The sequence below is a fragment of the Furipterus horrens genome, unplaced genomic scaffold (assembly GCF_987537825.1).
Source record: "Furipterus horrens unplaced genomic scaffold, mFurHor1.1.pri manual_scaffold_3, whole genome shotgun sequence".
NCBI lineage: Eukaryota > Metazoa > Chordata > Mammalia > Chiroptera > Furipteridae > Furipterus > Furipterus horrens.
The window spans coordinates 410,088-432,748 of NW_028327173.1; the positions used below are offsets into that span (position 1 = coordinate 410,088).

At 65.4% G+C, this 22,661-nt stretch overlaps 4 protein-coding genes across 9 annotated transcripts; 3 read left to right on the top strand and 1 right to left on the bottom strand.

Annotated features, from left to right (window-relative positions):
• Window positions 1–220: 220 nt before the first annotated feature.
• PUSL1 (pseudouridine synthase like 1) lies at window positions 221–3,595 on the top strand. Of its 5 annotated transcripts, XM_090268426.1 has the most exons (9): window positions 223–395; window positions 637–694; window positions 832–1,019; window positions 1,171–1,320; window positions 1,412–1,582; window positions 2,297–2,348; window positions 2,436–2,607; window positions 2,733–2,868; window positions 2,982–3,047. In XM_090268426.1, exons 1-8 carry the CDS (start codon window positions 319–321, stop codon window positions 2,837–2,839), a joined length of 975 nt encoding a protein of 324 aa, XP_090124552.1. In that variant the 5' UTR covers window positions 223–318; the 3' UTR covers window positions 2,840–2,868; window positions 2,982–3,047. The 5 variants fall into 5 exon arrangements, with proteins under 5 accessions (XP_090124550.1, XP_090124551.1, XP_090124552.1 ...); XM_090268424.1 differs by lacking the exon at window positions 2,436–2,607 and having other exon boundaries at window positions 221–395; window positions 613–694; window positions 2,669–2,868; XM_090268425.1 differs by lacking the exon at window positions 2,436–2,607 and having other exon boundaries at window positions 222–395; window positions 613–694.
• On the bottom strand, window positions 3,443–12,959 carry INTS11 (integrator complex subunit 11). Its single transcript, XM_090268420.1, has 17 exons — window positions 12,802–12,959; window positions 10,840–10,937; window positions 10,325–10,398; window positions 8,994–9,222; window positions 6,955–7,053; window positions 6,843–6,877; window positions 6,452–6,590; window positions 5,961–6,025; window positions 5,586–5,775; window positions 5,226–5,309; window positions 4,746–4,835; window positions 4,508–4,670; window positions 4,277–4,384; window positions 4,128–4,189; window positions 3,907–4,049; window positions 3,704–3,833; window positions 3,443–3,584 (listed from the first exon to the last, which is right to left on the bottom strand). The coding sequence occupies exons 1-17, from the start codon at window positions 12,827–12,829 to the stop codon at window positions 3,510–3,512; spliced, it is 1,812 nt and encodes a 603-aa protein (XP_090124546.1). The 5' UTR covers window positions 12,830–12,959; the 3' UTR covers window positions 3,443–3,509.
• Window positions 12,960–13,041: 82 nt separating this feature from the next.
• On the top strand, window positions 13,042–15,919 carry CPTP (ceramide-1-phosphate transfer protein). 2 transcript variants are annotated; one of them, XM_090268427.1, is made up of 3 exons: window positions 13,042–13,122; window positions 14,814–14,965; window positions 15,065–15,919. In XM_090268427.1, exons 2-3 carry the CDS (start codon window positions 14,844–14,846, stop codon window positions 15,585–15,587), a joined length of 645 nt encoding a protein of 214 aa, XP_090124553.1. In that variant the 5' UTR covers window positions 13,042–13,122; window positions 14,814–14,843; the 3' UTR covers window positions 15,588–15,919. The 2 variants fall into 2 exon arrangements, with proteins under 2 accessions (XP_090124553.1, XP_090124554.1); XM_090268428.1 differs by lacking the exon at window positions 13,042–13,122 and adding an exon at window positions 13,135–14,116.
• A 1,510-nt stretch (window positions 15,920–17,429) lies between these two features.
• TAS1R3 (taste 1 receptor member 3) lies at window positions 17,430–21,336 on the top strand. The gene is made up of 6 exons (XM_090268430.1): window positions 17,430–18,286; window positions 18,364–18,664; window positions 18,755–19,537; window positions 19,676–19,879; window positions 20,035–20,155; window positions 20,329–21,336. Exons 1-6 carry the CDS (start codon window positions 18,102–18,104, stop codon window positions 21,327–21,329), a joined length of 2,595 nt encoding a protein of 864 aa, XP_090124556.1. The 5' UTR covers window positions 17,430–18,101; the 3' UTR covers window positions 21,330–21,336.
• Window positions 21,337–22,661: the final 1,325 nt, after the last annotated feature.

Sequence of the window (22,661 nt, forward strand, 5' to 3'; positions counted from 1 at the left end):
GAGTGGGCGGCCAGGCGGGCGAATGAGTACACACACGAGAGGGCTGCGGTCAGCGCGGGGCTGCGAGAGCGTCTCCCGGGACGCCGCTGCCCGAGTCGGGACCGCGCGCTCCACAGCGGCCGGCACTTTGTACCCACTCCCTAATTCTGACCCCGCCTCTGCTGCTCCCCCCTCCTTGGCGGCCGTGGGGCGGGGTGAACGCAAAGGCGCAAACGCTGGAGCAACCGGGGGCGTGGCCAGGCTGCCTGCGCGCGCGCACAAGGCCCACGTGCGACCCCCGGCTCTACCGAGTTCCTCTCGGTTCCGTCTCATCCGACCATGGGCTCGGGCCCGGCCGCGGGTTCGGTGCGGGCGCGCTATCTCGTATACTTCCAGTACTTGGGCACCGATTTTAAGTACGTCCCCGGACCTCTCCCCGTGCCCGCGACCCCCACGCGCAGTGCGGCGCCACGGGAGGCGCCACAGCTGGTCTCCGAGGGCAGCCTGCGTGCAAGGGAAGGGCGGGAGGTATATTTGGGATCCTTACGTCGGGCCTTGGGCCACGACACCGGGAGGGAATGGCCGCGTTGGCCTCATAGGGTGGTGCTCTGGCGGGGCCGTATCTGCCCACAGACGTGCGCCCGTCTCTGCCCACAGCGGGGTCGTGGCCGTCAGGGGCGCCCAGCGCGCTGTCGGGGTCCAGAACTACCTGGAGGTGAGCTCCGTCGGCCTGTCGCCTGGGATGGAGGAGGGCGACCCCCGGGAGGGGCAGATGGGAGCCCCGCGCCTATGGAAGCACTGGGTCTTCCCTCTGCGCTGCCCGCCCCGCCCCCAGCGGCTCTGTCCCCGCAGGAGGCCGCAGAGGGGCTGAAGTCGGTCGTGCCGGTGAAGTTCACCATCTCCAGCCGCACAGATGCTGGGGTCCACGCCCTGAGCAACGCGGCGCATCTGGACGTCCAGCGCCGCTCAGGCCGGCCACCCTTCTCCCCCGAGGTCCTGACGCAGGCCCTCAACACCCACCTGAGGCACCCGGCCATCCGGTGAGCACCCTCTGCTCTAGGCCACCTGGAAGCGGAGGCCAGGAAGGGCTTGGTGTCTGGACACAACTTCTTGGGGGTAATAGTGGAAGACCAAGGGGCCACTTGTGTGGGCGTGGTCATTCCTCTGGTGTGCCTACCCTCACTCCCACAGAGTCCTGAAAGCCTTCCGTGTGCCTGGCGACTTCCATGCCCGCTACTCTGCCACATCCAGGACCTACCTGTACCGCCTGGCCACCGGCTGCCCCCGGCATGACCAGCTGTCTGTGTTTGAACGAAACCGGTGCTGGGCACTGCGGGCCAAGTGAGTGTGGGGGTGTGACGGCCGAGCGGATGGGGTGCTGCCAGGCCCACCTGGCCGGCCGCTTCCTGACCACACAGCCGGCTCTCTGCAGCTGCTTGGACGTGGCTGCCATGCAGGAGGCTGCCCAGCACCTCCTGGGGACACACGACTTCAGTGCCTTCCAGTCAGCCGGCAGCCCAGCCGCCAGCTCAGTGCGCACACTGCGCCGAGCCTCGGTGTCCCCGGACCCAGCCAGCCCCTTTGTCCTGCCCCAGGAGAGCAGGTGAGAAGGCAGCCCGTGTGCTGGGCTGCGGGGGCCAGACGGAGCTCCAGCACCTCCGCTTGCAAGGGCGGTGCAGAGGCAGGAAGTCCCAGACGCCTGTTGGGGGAGCACTGAGCAGGTGGATGGTGCCCATGACCCTGCAGTTGCTTCCCGCAGGCCGGGGACAGAGGACAGAGAAGGCTTCCTGCCTAGTGGACGGGTCTTGGCAGCCACTGAAAAGGTCTTGTTGGAGTTGAAGCCCTAGGCCAGTGATTGCGGCCCAGCCTGACAGGGTTGGTTCTGCTGTCCCCATTGCTGTACCAGGGGCCTCCAGCCACATGGCAGCCGCTGACTTCTCAAGCCTTCCTGGTTTGGGCCAGAACTGAAGGGAGGGGGGACTTCTGCAGTCTGCCTTGGACTCAGGCCGAAGAGCTCCGGCTCGAGGCGTGGGTGGCTGCTGAGCTGCCCCAGAGCCTGTACCAGGATCTTGGCTCCTCCACCTGAGCCCCCCGCCCCCACAGCCAGCAGAAGGCTCTGCTGCCCCCCCTCACAAGTGACAGTTGGTTTCCTTTAAGGGGTGGGGTGGTCAGTGGAGGCCCCTGGGGTGGAGAGGGTGGGTGCCAGTCAGTAGTCTTTCCAGGCGCCCTGCCCTGTCCAGCCCACTCCCGTGGTCTGGGATCAGACTGGGCTGGGGCCGCCCTGCAGCCTGGACCTCACAGGTGCCCGTGTCCCCAGGTTACGGTTCTGGAGCCTGGAGTTCGAAAGCCAGTCCTTCCTGTACAGACAGGTGGGCTCTGTGCTAGGCCCTCCCAGGGGTGGGGAGCAGGGGAGAGGACTCAGGCCACGGTAGCAGTCTGTCGGCCTTGGGTTGCAGGTACGGAGGATGACAGCGATCCTGGTGGCTGTGGGGCTGGGGACTTTGACGCCTCCTCAGGTGAAAACAATTCTCGAGAGCCAGGACCCCCTGGGCAGGCACCAGGCGCGTGTGGCCCCAGCCCATGGCTTATTCCTGAAGTCAGTGGCATACAGGGGCCTCGAAGACCTTGGTAAGAAAGGGCGGCCTGGAAAGGCCCCTGCTTGTACCCCACTGATCAACCCCCACTCCAGGCTAGGTCCTTGCTGGACAGACCCTTGGTGGCCACGCCATCACGGCCCTCATCTGTCATCCTAGCAACTGGGAGTCCAGCCTGTGCCCAGCAGGAAAGCCACGGCCCGGGGGGCAGCGGTGCCTCAGGTCGGCCAGAAGACTTCAGGCAGGAGACCAGTGGACTAGAGTGAGGTACCCGAGTCCCTCAGGCCCATGCCCTGTGAGTTGCCAGTGGGGGAGGGAGGCTGAGACAGGGGCTCTGAAAGTGAGCAGGGGCTCCATGGCCCCTGCAGAGAACCCCTGCCCCCGAGTTGACTTAGAATCTGTCCCCAGGTCCCGCTTCCAGCAGTCCCAAAGCTTTCGGCCTCATGTCTGCAGGACCCATAACACCGAAGCCACAGGTGACCCCCAGGTTCCCAGTCAAGGTCAGGGCACCCCTGGCTCACTTGGCCAGGCCACTGGACACTGCCCAGCTCTGCACGCCATGTGCCCTGTGCCATCAAGCCCTGGCTGCCGGGGGCCGGCCTGCCCAAGCTGGGCTGCCGTGGGGGCAGGCACAGGAGACAGATGTGAGCACCGGGACAGCAACTTGCCGGCAGCCTTCAGTTCTGTTTTTACTGGAAGTTAATATCCCGGACCCAGAAGCAGAAATAAAATGTGAAGAGGCCTGCAAGTGATTTATTTCTCGTACCAAAAATAGCCACTGGGGCAGACATGTGACACTGGTGTTGTCCCCACGGATGAGAGCCGTGGCCAGCTGTGGGCTGCACAGCCACAGAGTGGACATCAGGGCACAGACACCATCCTAGAGCGGAAGCCTGGGTCCCTCTGGCCGGGCACAGGGCAGGTGGCCTGCTGGCATCAGCTGCCTCCGCTGGGGGCCGGGGGCAGACCCTTCTTGAGGAGGGACGTGAGGTAGCTCCCCAGCTCTTCATCCTACGGGACGCCAGAGGCTGTTGTCCTGCCCTCCCAGGCAGCCCAGGGTGATGGGTCGGGGAACCCCACTTGTCCTGACCCACTGTGGGAGGCAGGTCCTCCTGGGCCCTGCCACATACCTGGTAGGTCCAGGAGACCAGCAGCACCTTGGTGCCTGGGTCCTCTGAATGGGCGGCTGCCTGGATGAGGATGGACTCCACGGTCACCGAGCCATCGGGAAGGTGCTGCACACAGTGGTCCTTGAGGAGGCTGCAGGGAGATGTGGTGAGACCCCTCCTGCCTCACCGCCCCCGCCCCCAGGGCCAGAGGGGCTGGCACCTGCCTCTTCAGGTGACTGTAGACACGCACGGCCGTCTCTTGCTCCTTCCGTGTGTCGTGCAGGTGCACCCGGCAGGTGAAACGCAGCTGGTGCTCGGCCAGGCCCAGCTCCTTGAGGGCCTGCTCTGAGGACACCAGCCGGAAGTTCTGCGGGGCAGGGGCAAGTCAGAGAGTGTGGGAGCCCCCACCCTGCCCTGCCCCCCATGGCTGCCTGCACACACTCACGCTGTCCTTCATGATCAGGGTGCCGTGCAGGAGCCGGGGCTTTTTGGCATCAGGGAGCAACCCTTTAGAGAAGGGCAGGGATCAGAGCAGTCAGGGGTCTGCCCCGCCCCAGCCCTGCCCCACTCCCCTGTCCTGCCTGCGCTGCGTACCCTGAGCCGTTTCCCGTTTCAGCAGCCCCAGGGAGATGCCCACTGGGATGCTGGGGCTCGTGGGCAGCGTCACCGTCTCCCCGTTGGCCGGCATGTAGCAACTGACCCCTGGGCCAAGAAGCAGAGAGAGCGTCAGTAGGGCGGACCAGCCCCGCCTCGCTGACCCGAGGTGGACCCAGTCTGCGCCCGCCCCACCGCCCCAGCCCAGCCCTCGCGACCCAGGCCACCTACGGAGCTCCTGCTCGATCTTCTGCCTCAGGAACTCCATCTTCTTGGCCTCGCCGTGCACTAGCAGCACGTTCTCGGGCTCCGCCTGGCCCACCAGCTGCATGATGCCCTTGGCGTCCGCGTGGGCGCTGAAGGACATGTACTCCACCTGCATCCGGACCTCCAACTGTGGCGGCAGTGCACAGGGCCGTCACCACCCGCCCAGGGGGCACCAGAGGGGATGGGGTGGGGGGGCACTCACCACCTGCCGCCCCTCCATCTCCAGCTTGCGCTGCCCACTGAGGATCTTGTGGCCCACGGTGCCCTGTACGCAGTAGCCGGGCATGATGACCTGCAGGGCAGGAAGGGACAGAGCTGGTGGGCAGCTGCACGGCCTCCCACCTCCTGCCTCAGGGCTTCCCCTTGGGACATGCCTGCCCCACCTTCCTGCTCCCCTGAATTCTGGGCAGAGGCCGCCCCCGCTTGCGTGCCTCACCACAGACCCAGGTGGGCCCAGGTCTGACCGCCGTGACCCCGCCCAGGAGGAGGGAACCCTGGCTGGCGGACGGGCAGAGGGCAGAAACACAGCGTGTCTGGGCTGCCTGGGTCAGACACTGGGCCCCAGGGGACGGAGCCCTCTCCTGACAGCAGCAGTGTCCCCAAACCAGAGAGCCCTGGCTCCCCGCCTCTGCCCAACTTCACAGGCCCTCCCAGGGGTGATCCTAGGGCCCAGACCCCTCACCATGTTCTTCTCGTTCCCTGCCCACTTCCGGAAGATCTGCAGGGACTGGCCGGCATGTAGCATCCCCGGGGTGGCAAACACGACCTGGCGGGGCGCAGGGGTGGGAGCAGTCAGGGCGGTCTGCGCCCAGGCCACACCTGGCCAAACAGGCTCCACAGCGGGCCCGGCCCTTCCCCCGCCCTCAGAGCGCCTGCTCATCCCTCATGCGTCCTCCCCACCCCACCCCCGAACACCGTCTTTCCCTGGACGCGAGGGGAGAACCCAGGACACCCGGCACTGGCCGGTGCCCCAGCCTGGTGGCACGTCTTGGCTGCCGCAGACACAGACAGGTGCGCCCGCCCCTCCCGGCCAGGGCCTCACCATCGGCCCCGGGTTGTCAGCAAAAGCCCGGTCGAAGGCCTTGATGTGCTTGAACTCGAACATGTTCCTCTGCACGAAGGTCTTCCGGATCTTCTGGTTGGTCCAGGTGATGAACAGCTTGTAGTAGTGGTTGGCCTTCTCGGTCAGGCCCGTGGAGAAGTAGATGGGGGCCTTCAGGTTCATGCGCTCCCTGCGGACAGAGCAGGCCCGGCAGCGTCGCCCCACTGGCGGCCCTCAGCCCGCGTCCTGCTAGAGGACGGTGCCCGCGCGGCGTCACAGGCCTTCGGGCTTGGGCGGTGCCCTCAGCCACTGGGCACCCCCGCTCTGCCGCCCACTCAGGCCGGGGCCCCCAGGAGCCGTCCCGGCAGCACCTACCAGAAGGTCTCCAGCAGGATGCAGAGTTCCTGCGCGCGCCCCAGCGCGAACACGGGGATCAGCACCTGCGGGCGCGGTCCGAAGCCGGCGTGGGTGGGGGCCCCAGCCACGCCGCCCACCCTGGTCAAGCCCACATCCGAGCGCCGTGGGTGGGCAGCTGTCCCCCGTGGCCCCTTCTCAGGAAGCAGCTGCTGTGAAGAGCAGCCCTGCTGGCAGCCTTCAGCTGCAGGCCTGTAGGCTAGGGGGTCTTAGCCAGGCATCCCTGAGAGCTGGGGCCCCCCCACCCCGATCCTGCCCCTGCCCCTTCCCCTCCTCCAGCCATAATCTATCCAGACGCTCTGGTCTGTGCTGGAACCTGAGAAATGAGGGGCCCCAGCGCCCCACAGAGGGTCAGAGGGAGCTGTCCTTGCCAGTGCTCAGCAAGCTTTCCTCCCTGTGCGCAGAACCGCAGGGCCCAGAGCCCTGCCTGACGCCCCGCCGCGGCCAGCTACCTTTCCGCCACGCTCCACAGTCTCGTGGACCTTCTTTAGGAAGTCTCGCTCCCGGCAGCGCTTGGAGTCCCGGATGGTCGTGGCATATGTGGACTCTGTGATGAGCAGGTTGGGGCGGCATTTGTCGACCCACGCGGCTCTGGAAGAGTTGGCGAGGCCCGGGGTGGGCAGTGCGCACGGTCATAGGCCGAGAGCAACGGCTGCCCCCCAGCCCCGCGCCCAGCCAAGGCCTTCCAGGAAAGAGCCCTGACCGGCAGCCCCCTCTGCACGGGCCCGGGCAGCACTCGAGGGAAGACGGGAGGAGACCGCCTCCCGCAGGGGACACAGGGACACGGCTGAGGCAGGGCAGGGCGCCCCAGGATGAAACTAACGCCGACCCCAGCCGACTCACCCCAGGTGCCGGTCCGGGGTCATGTTGTAATCACCCTGTGGAGGAGCGGCATTAAGGGAGGTGCCTCTGCCCCTGCCCAGGCAGCCCACGGTGCCCGTGGGCCCCCACTCACCGTGTAGACCACAGACTCCGAGCCCACTTTGATGTGGAACATGGCCGCCCCCAGCACGTGGCCCGCGTAGTAGGCCTTGATCTGCAGCTCCTCGTCCACCTGGGAGGAGAGGGCTTGGTCAGCGAGGACAGCAGAGGCCAGGAGGGGCTGACGCGGGGGCGGTGGGCACAGGCAGATGACGCCGTCCTAGGCCTTTCGTCCTTCCCTGTTTCTCACAGATGACGTCCAGCTTTCGAGCAGAAGCAACTCAAGAGGGGACGAGACCACAGGGTCAGAAACACGAGAGGTGGCAGCCTGCAGAGGCAGCCACGGCCCTGAAGTGCTCTCAGGTGCAGACGTCAAAAGGGCGTCCCGTGACTGACATGCCCACAGAGATAAGAGGGTTAAGAATGCTGGCAAGCAACCAGTAACTATTTTTAAAAAGTGGAAATTCTAAAACCAGGTACCACAATGACCCAACATAAGAATGCAATGGAGGAAGTTAACAGCACGTTAGATGCAACCAGGAAGGATGAGTGGCCTGAAGTGCACAGAAGGGCGTGCCCAGTGTCAAGCCCAGGAAGACCAGGGCGGCAGGGCAGGAGTGCCAGGATCTACCCCTTGGCACCGAGCCACAGACTGCAGAGCGGCCCTGCGGGGACCTGGAGGACACCGCGCTGCAGCCCCCAGGGTCTGCACAGCCCAAGAAAAAGCCCCTCTTCCAAAGAGCGGCTGGGAAGACACAGAGGACTGAGAGGGAGTAGTTGCCAACCTAGAATTCTGCACTGATGAAAAAGCCCTCCCAGAGTGATGGCGAAATAAGCCCCTTCGCAGACACTGTGAGCCGAGATTCGTCCCCAGCAGACCCAGAAGCACAGATGCTCTTCAGGCAGGAGGTACATTATCCCACACGAAGTGAGCACCACAGGTAGACAGGAGCAACAGGGGTACATCGAGAGACACCCAGCACACCAATTCCTGCCAGGACTCAAAGCACAGACAAGCACAGACGTAACAGCCTGGGCCTCAGACCAGGGTGGGCGGGGCACTAAAGGGGCTGCAAGCGTTGAGACCCTTACACGTTAGGTTTTTGCGGTCATGGATGCATTTGGCAATCTCTACTGTTAAACTAATTATAAGAGTATATCATTACTAACAAAAGGAGAAATAGAATTAAAAAAATTTTTTTTCATTATTTATGTTTAGTGAGGGGGGAAAGAGGGGGTGACATCAATGTGAGGTGGAGACACATGGATTAGCGGCCTCTTGCAAGTTCCTAAGCAGGGACCTGGCCTGCAGCCCAGGCAGGTGCCCTGACCGGGAATCAAACCCATGACATTTCGCTTTGCAGAATGATGCCCGACCCACTGTGCCACACTGGTCAGGGCCAGAAAGAGAATTAAAAAAAATCCATCCAAAATCAGCAATGAAGGAAAGACACAGAGCAGGACAGTTACAGGAAGCGAATGGTGACAGCCAAGGCCAAGGGACCTCACGGAACGTGGAGTCTGCAGGGCAGGCACCAGGTGGGTTGGAAGCCCTGACCAAACCCTGCGACACAAAGGCCGGCAGCGCGCAAGCCCTTCCCAGAGGTGGGGGAGGTGGGGCTGGCATCAGCGTATTACCAGGAAGACACTTCAAGGTGAAAAGCTTATTAATGATAAACACACACTACACACTTACAGAGGTTCAACCAGGATAAAAGGACTCAGAATGTGCAGGCACCTAATGACAAGCAAAACCCACAGACTAAGGAAAAGGAGACGAGTCTGATGTCTTAATCAAGGTTACCCACTAGAGCCCCCACCCGCTCTCGGCCCGTCTCCTCCTGAGCTGCCCGCAACAGTTCCCCAGAGGGAGCGCACACCCCACGGCCCATCACGGCCCAGGCTCTGCCAGCCCCGGCCGGCACACAGGGCGCTCCGTGCTCAGATGGCACGAGAGTCCCACCAGCCTGTCCCTCTGCACCACACACAGCCCCCAGTGCGGAACCGGGGCGGGCCCGCTGCTGCCTCCTGGCGGCCCCACCGTGCCTGACATGCGGGGTCTGCGAAGCTGACCTGGACTGTCTGGTGGAGGTGGACGGCCACGACCTTCTTCATACAGTCTTTGATCATCTGGGAGGTGAAGAAGTTGGCCTCGCCCTTCTTGTCCACAGCGATCTTGCGGTAGTCCTCCAGCAGGATGGGGCAGATGGCCTGGGTGGGCTGGGTCATGTAGATGGGCCCGTCGTAGCCCACCATCTCGCTGAAGTAGGGCAGCGCCCCACAGTGGTCCAGGTGGAAGTGGCTGGGGGTGCGGCACTGTCAGCCAGCCCCTGAGCCACCCCCGCAGCCCCTCAGCACCCGCTGCGGTAGCTAAGGGCCCCCTGTGCCTCAGGCACTGTCCTCAGCTCTGGGGAGCGGGGACTGAGCAGACGGACGGAAATGGCCATCTTCCTGGACCTCACAGTCTAAACATCTAGTTTAGCAACAAGAAAACAAAGCTGAAACGTGTGTCAGACGGGGACACGTTCCTTGAAGAAACAAACGCAGCTAAGGGGACAGTGGGCCAGGAATTGGCGTCTTTGGTGGGTGGGTGGAAAGACGCACGTGGCACACGGACCGAGGCGGAAGGAGTGGGGACAGAGCCAGAACGAGGCCCAGAGAGGCCCTGGGCCGCGGGCGCAGCAGTGCTGGCCCGTCCACAGTGGACACAGATGCGGGCTCAGTCCTCATCTTAGAAGACAGGAGACCTCAAGAATCAGAGCAATTGAGAACAGACCACAACACAGCACTCGTGGCCGTGGCCGGGGGACCCGCAGGAAGCTGGTCACGGGAAGGTCAGGGTTGTGGGGGCTGGATCCTGGAAAAGTTTGTACCAGGGGAGCATGAGGGTGCAAGGAGGGAAGGAGGAGCCCCATTCAGCCAGGCACAGGGACCTGGAAGTCAGCGGCAGGATGGACAAAGTCACCCAGGAAGGCCTTTGAGAATCCAGGACTGGTGGGGGGTGGGGGCGGTCACTGCTATAGACGGGCCCATCGTAGCTCACCGTCTATCTAGAGGCGTGATGAGGGCTGATCTGCCTGGGGAACCTAGGCTCTCACCCACAACACTTGGGGGGGCACAGCACTGTCCACCCCTCCCTCTACAGGTGGGGCTGCAGCCCACCAAGGAACAGCGGTGAACACCTACGACCACACACACAGACTCCACTCCCAGGGCCAGCATCCAGGGTGGGCAGGGCCAGGCCTGGGGCCGAGCAACCTGGGACAGACTCTGGGCCAGCGACACCCCACGCCTGCAGCCTCCACAGACCCAGAGCGGCGATCCTGGGCCCTGGAGGGTCCTGACAGCAGGGCAGGCTTGAGTTGGCACAGCACTATCACAAGCAGCCCCGGGACGAGGCTCACCTAATTATCACACAGTCCAGGAAGTCGGTCAGCCGGCCATTGCGGGTGATGTAGGAAAAGTCGGGGAAGCGCCTCTGAGAAGCCAAGAGAGAGCATCAGGATGCAGCAGCCGCCCGGGTCTGCAGGTGAGAGGAGGGCAGCCAGCGCTCCGGGCAGCAGCTGGACACCAGCACCTCCATCCGGGGGCGGCACCGGGACCGCTGCCTGCTCACAGCCTCCAAGAGCACAGGGGGGTGCAATGGCAGAACCCGTGACGGAGCCCAGCCGGGCGCACACGGTGCTACAGAAGCCCAGGGACCCTCTCTGTGCAGACTGGCCCACGCAGGGTGCCCAGCTGTCGTGAGGCGGTGGAGGGCTGCCCAGGAACACAGTGAGCCCAGTCCCACCTGCCTCCCACACCGCCCACTTGCCCAAAATGTCCCTATCCCACGTGTCAGAGCCTCTACAAAGACAGGCCGGGTGGCAGGCCCCCTGCAGCCATACGGGCCTCCAGGCAGCCCACCCGCAGGACTCACATCATCGCTGAAGCCCATGTGCATCCCGCAGTCCAGCATGACGTTCTTGCCCCCGATGGAGACCAGGATGCAGCTTCGGCCCACATCCTGGCCGGCCCCTGCAGCGACAGCAGGGAGGTGCTGCCACACCCCTTCCCCCACCGATCCCCCAGCTCCCTCCCCAGCTGCTGCCAGCATGGCCCAGAGCCCCCCGTGGGCCGGGAAACAAGCCCGTGGCTGCACCTGAGCGGAGAACAGTGCCACCTCCGCAAGCAGACGCGAGGCGAGTGCATAGGGAGGGGGCCTGGCTCCAAGTCCACCAGGTGAGCTCTGGCTCAAGGGCACCCCCTTTGCGACTCCAGCCTCTGCTGCCCGGCTCAGATGGCAGAAGGTCGCAGCCCACCTTCTGTGACCCACCCATACACTCAAGGCCAAGGGCGGGGTAACAGTGCTGGCCCGCGGTCCCAGCACCAATGGAGGCACACGGGCACTATGCGCGGCCTCACCACCCCTTCTGACAGCTGGGGTCACATCTGGGCTCTGGGACCCCTCCCCCAGGGCCTGCCCCCAAGAGGTGGCAGGCACCTCCTGGTGGTGCCACCAGAGGTTACCCATGTGGCTCTAGCTCAGCCAATGAGGAAACAAGGCCCCAGCCATTCAGCAACTAGTGACCAGCCCTGAACCTGAGCTTCATCCCCGTCCCTGACTTCTAAGCCCGCCCAGGGCACATCCCAGACACCTCTTAGGGCCACCTGGGGCCTCCTCTGGGGCCTGAGAGCTCAGACGGAAAGGGACACAACCATGCAGGGCCCGATGACAGCCAACAGCCTGCTTTCCATTTTGAACCCTCTGAGCACCGCCCCCTCCAGCCACCTGACCAGGCCTGAGGGAGGCCTCCAGGCCACCACCTGTGGCTGGGTGGCCCGAAGCAAAGCTCCTGGCTGGCATCTGCAGCTGCGTCATGGGTGCAAGCTTCTCGAGGACTAGCCCCCATCCCGCTCCTGGCCCCGTGACCAGGGAGCCCACAAGGCAAGAATGGCAGCGGCAGGCAGCGGAGAAGCAGGTCTGCTTCGGTGGTGCCGAGGCTGAGGAACCAGGTGCAGCTGGGGGAACCGAAGCAGGAAAAAGGCGGGACTGTTGGAGGAAAGTGGGTGTTGAGAAAAGGAGTCAAATGGAAAAGAGGCTGGAAAGAGGGTCCTGCAGAGGCCCCTGGAGGGGGAGCCAGGGGCAGGGTGGGCGTGGGGCCACAGCAGCCAGAGGGGAGCCCGTGCCAACAGCTGCGCGAGGCCGTGGGCGTGACCGCGGCGCGGGCGGTGGAGGGGGCGGTGCTCCGGCCCAGCTGGGCAGGGGCGTTCGCGGTGGTCGGCAGCTGTCACCAGCTCCGCGTCCCACTCGGGACGGGCGGAGGGGGCTCCTGGGAGGAAGAGCGCGCACCGGGAAGGGCGCGGAGGTGCGCGGGCACCCGGACGGGAAGGCGCTCGCGACGCGCAGCCCAGGGAAGAGGCAGGCGCTGGGACAGCCCAGGGGTGTGCGCAGGAAAGACGCGTTTCGGGGACCCTGAGTGATCCTGCCTCCCTCGCCCTGTGCTGGGCTGTTCAGGCTTCTACACGGGCACGTGTGTGTTTCCCAGGAAGCGAAGCTACTGTTTTTAACGTGGCAGACAGAGGTCGGGTAAATCCAGGGCTGAGCTGCCGGCGGGCCGCCGGGCTGCACGGCTGAGGCTGCAGGCCACGCGGCGCGAGACGCGAGCAGGAGGGAGGCAAGGAGCCCGGCGGCAGCAGAGGCCTGGCGGGGCGGGGGACAAAGGCGACGGCAGCCTCTGCCCACGAGCAAAGGGGCGGAAGCGCGGCGCTCGGGCGCCCAGAGCCGCTGCAAGCGATGCCGCCTCTGGTCACCGTTAGGCGACCGGGGGACAAAGCATAGCACCGGCCGGGCACAACCCCAAGGCCACCCGCCGGCGCCGGCCCAGCGCCCCTCACTCACCCAGGGGGGTGACCCTGATCTCGGGCATCCTGCCCGGGCGCGCTCCCAGGCCCCGTCGCTCTGCGATCACCGTCGCCGGACCAGATCCGGGACCCAAACAGCATCAGAGCCCACCTCGCGGCGAGACACTGCGCAGGCGCAGCCCCGAAGGCGCCAGCTTCCGGTGAGCCCTGCGGAAACGCGGGCCGCGCCTCCAGTCTCCTGATTGGACGGCAGTCAACCAATCCCGAGCGGCCGGGGGCGACCGGGGTGACCCGGGGCGGGGCTGCAGGTCCGGCGGCGGCGGTGGTGGCGGCGGCGGCAGCATAGGCGGCGTCGCAGGTGAGCGCTGGGGAGCCGAGTCCAGCCGAGCCAGCCGGGCGAACCTGGGCATCGCCGAGGGGCCGGGCGCGGGACCCCGCGTGCGGGAGGGGCGGCCGAGGACCCGGCTCCCACGCCAGCTCGGACCCGGGGACCCGGAGCCCCGGAGCCCGGGCTCCTGCCCCATCCCTGGGCCTCACCTGGAGCAGGACCCTCCCGGGACCGCACGCCCACCGCACCCGAGCCTAGCGCCCCTGCTATCCCCTTTCCAGGCGAGACTTGCAGGACTTCCTGGACCGGGCCGCCCCCAGCCCCTGGGCCCGAGTGGCAGGACGGGTGCTCCTTCCTGGGCGACTCGAGCCTGCTGTCAGTCCCAGGACCCGGGGGCTCGGGCCGCCCTTCCCCTGAGTCCTGACCTTGGGGCCGCGGCTGCCCCGGGGGAAGCCTTGGTGGTGCCCTGCATCACCTTCCCAGAGCTGGCCGGCTGCCCACCAGCTGCACAACCACTGCCCTTCCTGTTTCCAGGCTCTAAAAGGCTCCTGGCAGCTCCTGCTGGCTGCGGTTCTTGGCAGGAAAGCCAGGCGCACAGGATGTCTGGGGACCAGGAAGCTAGCTCAGAGTGCCTAGAGACCATCCATCTGCTCGGTGGACAGAAAACGGAGGCCCTGGGGGGTTGGGGTGCTGGAATTCTCCAGAGAGCCATCTTCCTGAGGACGGAGTGAGCTCACCCCGATGCCAGGCATTCAGCCCAGCCCTTGGGGCCTGCAGGGCCTCAGAACCCCTGGGTGTCTTCAGATGCTCCCCGAGCCTGGGCGGTGGACAGGTGTGCTGGCCCATTTTCCCCAGAGGTGAAGGACCAAGTCTTAGCATGGTGACCCCGAATGTCCAGTTCGTGGCTGGGGCTATTGCCATAGCTCGGGTGTCCTCCCTCACTTGCCGGGGCCCCGTAAGCACCCAGCACCAAGGCGGAGGAACCCCCAGGCCCAGTGGGATGAGAGCTTGTCCTAGACACAAGGTGAGATGCAGCTGAGTCCCCAAGGACCCATAAGTGCCACCCTTCAGTGCCGGTCCTGTGCACCCAGGGAGGCCAGGCACTCAGGGGCACCCACATGATGCGTGGGTGCTTGGATGTTTGCGGAGTGACTGTATGAATACAAGCAGAATCCAGAGCAGGAAGAGACTGGTGTGTGTCCATCTGCCCTGCACACGCTGACCCACGACCTCTGTGCTGGCATTGGATAGATGGAGCTGTGAGCGAGGATGGGCAGGCTGCCAGCCCCGCCCGGCCACCCCACGTCATGCCGCTGTCCTCTTTCACCTGCCCTGTTGGAATTCCCCGTCTTTGTCATGGCCTAGCTCCACCCTGCACTAGAATGTCGCCCTGATAAGGGAGGCTGGGCTGTCTGCCTCTGGCACTGAGCACCCTAGGCCTGGAGGAGGGCCTGGCCCTGGGCGGGGACTTGGCACGCATCTCTCTGAGTAAAAACAGACATTCTAGAGAAAGAGACAGACTCTACCAGACAAGCAAGAGAACACGAGGAGAGGGGTCTGCTGTGATGTAGCAAGGGCGGTTTGACAAGGCTGGGCAGCAGGGAGGGGCAGTGCTGAGGCCTGTGGGCACGGCATGGGCAGGTGGGTGTAAGAGTGAAGCAGGCTCCTGGGGGCAGTGGGACCCTAGTCGTTTCTCTCCTGCTGCTCCTGCCCCTCCCCAGGGAGTGAGCTGACCCTCAGCCGAATTGAAGATGGACGACCTGGAGTCAGACTTGAGCCTGAGAGTTGTCCTGACCAGTTTCAAGCAGTGTCTTGACGAGAAGGGAGAGGTGCTGCTGGAGCACTACCTCACTGGCTGGAGGGGGCTGGTCAGGTATGTGCAGGGGCCCCTGCCGAGGTGCGGCCTCCCCAGCCACAGCCCCTGGGCGCGGGCACAGCTGCCCTCGGGCTCAGCACCTGCCTCCCCTCTCAGGTTCCTGAACAGGCTGGGCACCATCTTCTCCTTCATCTCTAAGGATGTGGTAACAAAGCTACAGATCATGGAGCGCCTGTGCAGCGGCCCCCAGCGGGACCACTACCGCAGCCTGCAGGCCATGGTGGCCTACGAGGTGGCCAACCAGCTGGTGGACCTGGAGCGCCGCTCCCACCACCCGGACTCAGGCTGCCGGACAGTGCTTCGGCTGCACCGGGCGCTGCGCTGGCTGCAGCTCTTCCTGGAGAGCCTGCGCACCAGCCCCGAGGACGCGCGCACTGCCGAGCTCTGCGCCGACTCCTACAACGCCTCGCTGGCCGCCTTCCACCCCTGGATCATCCGCCGGGCCGTCACCGTGGCCTTCTGCACGTTGCCCACGCGCAAGGTCTTCCTGGAAACCATGAACGTGGGGTCCCCTGAGCAGGCCGTGGAGATGCTGGGCGAGGCGCTGCCCTACATTGAGCATGTGTACGAGGTCTCCCAGAAGCTCTACGCTGAGCATGCCTTGCTGGACCTGCCCTAGGAACCAGGGGCCCAGGCTGGGTGGGACCCCCTTCTCCAGAGCTGGGTTGGGGCAGCCAGGGCCATCAGTCCCACCATGGAGCTTTTTGGGTGCCCCAGGAGCAGAAAAATGACTGTCCCCTGCGAGCTGAGCTTGTGAGGAGCCACAGGCCCAGCATTGCCCACTTGGGCTACAGACAGAGAGGGCAGGCGCCAGCCAAGCAGGTGAAGTGCGGAACGCAGGGAGGGCCGAGCAGGCTTGGTCTTGGTGCAGAAGCCTGAGAGACTGCCCTCGCCTGTGAGCGGAGTCTGTGGGTGACTCACGGGTTCCTAACCCTGTAGACAGCTGGTGCACGTCCTTCTCCGGCCCACTGGGTTCCAATGTCCGTGGTCAGGTGGGCTGCCTCTGGCCCCTCCATAGCCGGCTGGCTGTCCCCGAGGTAGGGAACCTGGGCAGCCGTTGGCACTGCCTCTCACCCTTGCCACTCAGCTCCTTACTAGCCAGGGGCCCACACGTCCTCGGCAGTGACCTCCAGGAGCTGGAGCCCCGAGCACATGTCAGCAGCCTTCTGCAGCCAGACTCCCCGGTGCTCCCCCAGGCAGCTGCTCGTGTCTGCACAGCACAGCCCCAGTGAGGCTCGCTGGCCTCTCCCTCCCAGGCATCCGGAAAGCTGCTGCATTTCACCACCACCCTGGCTGCCTGTCCCTAGGGAGCTCAGGAGACCCAGGATGCATGGCACGGGTGGGGTCAGGCCCCCTCGCCTACCAGGCTGGCAGACGGCCACACCCAGCCATTACCAAGCACCTGGGAGCCCGGCCTCTTCCACGGGCTCCTCACTCTGACCTCAGGACCTTGGTGCCAAGGGCCCACCATGCAGCACCTGGGCGTGAGTGTGAGCTTGCAGGGGCTCTTGGAAACTATAATACGGGTGATGAGTTTTGCAACATAAATAAACTACAACTACAGAAGCAGGTTCTGCATTCCGGGATAGAGGGATGGAGTGTGCCAGGCATCTACTTACCAGGAGAGAGGGGGCCCAGGGCAGCGTCAGCCACAGGGGCCTGAGTCAGGCCCCACCCACTGTGGGAGGGATGTGCTGCCTGGCTGTCCCTCTGCAGGATGTAGCTGGGTACCCCCAGGCTCCTATGCAGGTCTATATAGGTTTACCGTTTACTGGTGAGAAGATGCAAGTCACCCAAGGGGAGACCTGCGTCAGCCGTGCACCATGTGGGAAGGAGACCTGCCAGCTGCAGCCACAGTGGCCCAGACAGAGGACACATGTCAGGAAGGGTCCTCTTGGATACTCTGCCCCAGTGTCAATACCAAGCAGTGACCAGGGCCCCATGTGGTGCCAGCAAAGGACAATGACAATGAAGGGCTCCCCTGGGCAAACAGCTTGGGGCCCACCTAGGCCAGAGAGCTTTGCGTGTGTATACTGCATGTGTGTATCATGCAGATGCCGTGTACTAGTGTGTGTCGGTGTGCTGGTGTCACACACCACATGTGCATGTGCATGTCCTGAGTGTGCCCAGCAGTGTGGGGCTTCCTCTCAGGCCAGTGCGGGGGGGCAAACACTGGTCCCCGAGCCACTTCCTGTAAATGTCTGCCAGACCCAGTTTAAACAGCCCGAGCCCCTATCCCAGCAGCATTGCCAGCCAGCCTCCCACAGCTCCTCTGTGTGCATGTCCCCCCCAAGTGTAGTGCCAGGCCCCCAGGCGGGGGGAGGGGCCCCAGGAACTGCTGCCTGCCTGGGGCACACCTGGTGCTGACTCAGCTAGGAAGCCCATTTGGTTACAGCCTTCCCTCCCTCCCTCCTTTGTATGCAGGCCCAGCTGAGATCCCTGTCCCCATAGGGGGGCCTCTGCGCTGTCAGGTGCCCAGATGGGTGGGGGTGGGGGACACAGCCAGCCACAGGGCTCCCGACACTGCCAGGCCTCAGGCCCCTGGCAGAGGAACCACCCAGAGCCCCGAGGTGCACTGTCCCCGTGTGGCTGAGAGGCCACAGTCCCCACTCCAAGATCGCCCCCATACCAACTGCGGGGTGGAGGCCAGGCTGGCCACCATCCTGGCTGGTGTGCCAGCCTAGGGGACCCCAGTCAGGCTGCCCCAGGGCTGCAGAGAAAAGGTGTTGCTCCTACCCAGACAGTGGCTCCTCCGAGACCCCCGACAGGCGACTAGAGAGCCTGGGACCCCTGGCAGAGAAATCCTGGGTGTCCCTCTTCCTTTCCAGGAGCGGGGTGGGTGCCAAGGGGCTTGGGCACAGCGGACATCAAGGTCACGATCAGTGGCTGCTCAAAGCCTGCCTGCCCAGGTCACTGGTGGCCAGAGAACATGGTGGCATCAGAATAACAGAATCTGAGGTGTGGAAACCTTGGTCCCAGGAGAGCGAGGACATCTCCAGGGGCCCCTGGGGTTGGCAGGTGAGAGGTGAAGGTTTTGCTAAACAAATCCTCCGCCCCTCCCAGCCCCAACTCACCATATCTAGGCCCCACCCTGCTTGCCACTGGCCATCCCTGCCAGAGGCCGCCACCTGCCATGTCAGGCCTGGCTCTCCTGGGCCTCTGCGCTCTGCTGGGCCTGGGGGCGGGCGCCCCACTGTGCCTGTCCCGGCAGCTCAGAATGCGGGGGGACTACGTGCTGGGCGGGCTCTTCCCCCTGGGCTCAGCTGAGGAAACGGGACTCGGTGACAGGACACAGCCCAACACCACCGTGTGCACCAGGTAGGGAGGCGGGGGATGGCGGGGGGTGCTCCCCAGCAGGGATGAGGTGCCACCGCCTGCATCCTGTGTGGCCGCAGGTTCTCATCGCTCGGCCTGCTCTGGGCACTGGCCGTCAAGATGGCCGTGGAGGAGATCAACCGGGGGTCCGCCCTGCTGCCAGGGCTGCGTCTGGGCTATGAGGCCTTCGACACGTGCTCACAGCCCGTGGTCGCCATGAAGCCCAGTCTCGTGTTCATGACCGCTGCGGGCAGCTGCGACATCGCTGCCTACTGCGACTATGCGCAGTACCAGCCCCGCGTGCTGGCCATCATCGGGCCCCACTCGTCTGAGCTGGCTCAGGTCACTGGCAAGTTCTTCGGTTTCTTCCTCATGCCCCAGGTGAGCCCCCATCCCTCCACGCCGCCCGCCTCTGCCAGCCCTGCCCACGGGAGCCAGTCCCTCTCAGGACACGCCTCCCGGCCACTGCAGGTCAGCTACGGGGCCAGCTCAGACCGGCTGAGCGACCGGGAGGCCTTCCCGTCCTTCTTCCGCACGGTGCCCAGTGACCGAGTGCAGGTGACAGCCATGGTAGAGCTGCTGCACGCGCTCAGGTGGAACTGGGTGGCCGCCTTGGGCAGCGACGATGAGTACGGCCGGCAGGGCCTGAGCCTCTTCTCCAGCCTGGCCAACGCGCGGGGCATCTGCATAGCTCACGAGGGCCTGGTGCTGCCACGTGGCGCCGACGGCCTGCGTCAGAGCAACGCACGGGAGCTGCTGCGCCAGGTGAACCGGAGCAGCGTGCAGGTGGTGGTCCTCTTCTCCTCCGCCCCGGCCGCGCGCACCCTCCTCAGCGACAGCATCCGCTGCGGGCTCGCGCCCAAGGTGTGGGTGGCCAGCGAGGCCTGGCTGACCTCGGACCTGATCACGACGCTGCCCGGCGTGGCCTGGCTGGGCACCGTGCTGGGCTTCCTCCAGCGGGGCGCCCCGCTGCCCGACTTCCCGTCCTACGTGCAGACCCGTCTGGCCCTGGCTGCGGACCCTGCCTTCTGCGCCTCCCTGGACGCCGAGCAGCCGGGCCTGGAGGAGCACGTGGTGGGGCCACGCTGCCCACAGTGCGACCACATCTCTCTGGAGAATGTGTCCGCCAGCCTCCGACACCACCGGTACTTCGCAGCCTACGCAGCGGTGCACGGCGTGGCCCAGGCCCTGCACAACACGCTGCTCTGCAACGCCTCGGGCTGCCCCCGACAAGCGCCCGTGCGGCCCTGGCAGGTGAGGATGTGGGGGCTGGGCTGGCCCCGGGGTGCCCCAGGAGAACGGCCCGACGGCGGTGCGGGGGCTTGGGCGGCAGGCAGCCGGCCGGGCCCCGCCCCCCGCGCCCCCGCCCACCGCTCCCCGCGCCCCTGCCAGCTCCTGGAGAACATGTACAATACGAGCTTCCGGGCGCGCGGCCTTGCGCTGCGGTTTGACGCCGGCGGGAACGTGGACATGGACTACGACCTGAAGCTGTGGGTGTGGCGGGAGCCGACGCCAGAGCTGCGCACCGTGGGGGGCTTCAACGGCCGCCTGCAGCTGCAGCGGTCCCGGATGCGCTGGCACACGCCGGGGAACCTGGTGAGGGCACGGCTGTGTCCCCAGCCGCAGGGCAGCTCTGGGGCGAGGTCCGACCCACCTGGGGGGGCCGGGGGCGGGGCTGTCCCCACCCCTCCCCCGTTCCGGGTGGATGCACACAGCCCAGCGGAGACTGAGTCCTGAGGCCCCCGTGCCAGGAGCCCGCGTCGCAGTGCTCGAGGCGGTGCAAGGAGGGCCAGGTGCGCCGCGTGAAGGGCTTCCATTCCTGCTGCTATGACTGTGTGGACTGCAAGGCTGGCAGCTACCAGCGCCACCCAGGTGAGCCCCTCCCCTGCTGGTCTGCACCAGCTAAGGCAGGCGTGGGGGAGGGGGCCTGCAGCGTCTGCCACGGCAGGAGCACAGCCTGGAGGGGACCTGGTGTGCCCGGGCCCGAGGCTGAGGCCCAGGCCAGGGGCGGTGCCCCCAGCACCCTCTCTCCTCCCCCGCCACAGACGACCTTCTCTGCACCCAGTGTGACCAGGACCAGTGGTCTCCAGACAGGAGCCGTCGCTGCTTCCCGCGCACGCCCCGGTTCCTGGCGTGGGGGGAGCCGGCCGTGCTGCTCCTGCTCGCCCTGCTGGGCCTGGCGCTGGGCCTGGCGCTGGCGGCCCTGGGGCTGTTCGTCCGGCACCGGGACAGCCCCCTGGTTCGGGCCTCGGGCGGGCCGCAGGCCTGCTTCGGCCTGGCCTGCCTGGGCCTCGTGTGCCTCAGTGCCCTCCTGTTTCCCGGCCGGCCCAGCACCCCCCGCTGCCTGGCCCAGCAGCCGCTGCTGCACCTCCCGCTCAGCGGCTGCCTGAGCAGCCTCGTCCTGCCGGCGGCCGAGATCTTTGCGGAGGCGCAGCTGCCGCCGAGCTGGGCGGACCGGCTGCGCAGCCGCCTGCGGGGGCCCCGGGCCTGGCTGACGGTGCTGCTCCCCGTGCTGGTGGAGGCAGCACTGTGCTCCTGGTACCTGGGGGCCTTCCCGCCGGAAGTGGCGACGGACTGGCAGGTGCTGCCCACAGAGGCGCTGGTGCACTGCCGCGTAGGCTCCTGGGTCGGCTTTGCCCTGGTGCACGCCACCAACACTGTGCTGGCCTCCCTGTGCTTCCTGGGCACCTTCCTGGCACACAGCCGGCCTGGCCGCTACAACGGCGCCCGCAGCCTCACCTTCGCCACGCTGGCCTACTTCATCGCCTGGCTCTCCTTCGTGCCCCTCTTTGCCAACGTGCACGTGGCCTACCAGCCTGCTGTGCAGATGGGCGTCAGCCTGCTCTGTGTCCTGGGCATCCTGGCCACCTTCCACCTGCCCAAGTGTCACCTGCTGCTGTGGCACCCAGAAAGGAACACCCCTGAGTTCTTCCTGGGAGGGGGTCCTGGTGATGCCGGAGGGCGAGGTGGCAGCAGGGTAGAGGAGATTCAGCAAAAACAAGTGACCCATGACCTAGTGACCTCACCCCAGCGAACCCAGACCTAGTCCCTAGACAGCCAGGTGACCCCCAGGTCTGCCCTGGCCGTGAGGGGGATCAGCCCTGAGAGCTCAGGATCAGGCTCTGTCCCTGTCAGGGCAAGGCCTGCAGTGACCCCACCAGGAAGAGGCCTGTCTCTAGAGGATGAAGGGGGTTCCTCGGGCCTCTGCACCCCACAACAAGAGCTCAGGAAGCCCCACAGCTGGACCACTTGAGGGTCAAGGTGGACATGCCTCATTTGCCTGGCTGGGCCAAGCCAGGGCCCCCCACCCAGTAGCCCTCAATCATCACCAGAGCGGGAGGATGGCGAGCGACTAGAGCTGCCCTAACCATGGGCCCCAGTGCAGGATGGAGGCCCCCTCAGGGGAGGGGACATCAGCTTCCTTTTCTGTCTGGCCTGAGTAAAACGAGTCAGCCCACCACCAGCACCACGGACAGAGCCCAGGCAGGGTCGGGGGGTCAGCACCAAGGCCAGCGCCAGCTGCGGGACCCCTGGAGCCAGGAGCCAGCACCACGGACAGATATTCTACCAGGACCTTGCCAGTTGCCAGTGCCCAGTAAACACCTTGTTGCTGAGCTGAGACCCAGAGGACAGCGCCTTGCCAGTCCTGGGGTGGCTCCGGCCAGCCCCTGGGGAGGCTGGACCGGCCCCCACACTCGCCCATCCTAGGCAGCTGGGCGGGAGAGAAGACACAAGCCACACATCAGTCCCATAAAATTAAATGCTTTTTAGTGTTTAAAATAGCATTTACACAGAAGCAGCTCTATAACTATTCAGACAACACTCTGACTGGGTCCAGCATCTACAGCGCAACCAGAGTCGCTGGGGAGGGAGCAGTGCGCGCAGTGGGCGGGACCCCAGGACAGCAGGGCAGGGCGTCGGCTGCCCGGCACCCCTAGACTTGCCCTGCAGCAGCCAAGCAGCCATGGGTCATGTCCCAGCCCTCGCTCCGCTGAGAAGCGCCCCTCTCCCGTCTCCCCACACTCGGACACAACCTACGTCCCTGTGTCCACTCAGAGACCAGGCAGTGGAGGGGACACGCAAACTCTACTCCAGCTGGGTTGGGGCTAACTTGGCCACCACCTCCCCCAAAGGACACAGGCCAAGCAATAAATAAATAAATTATACCCCTCCCCTGGGCAGCCAGAGAGGTCTGGGGGCCCCAATTCCACCCCCAGCACCGCCCCCCAGCCTGGGCAAGGTGAGCAGGACCTGCACACAGGCAACTGGTGGGCCCAGCGGCCGCCTTGCAGCTGGCCAGCACCGTGTCCACAGCGCTGTGAGACCGGGTGTCCCAGAGGCAGCTCCCCAGCGACCCCTGATCTGACAGGAGCACATG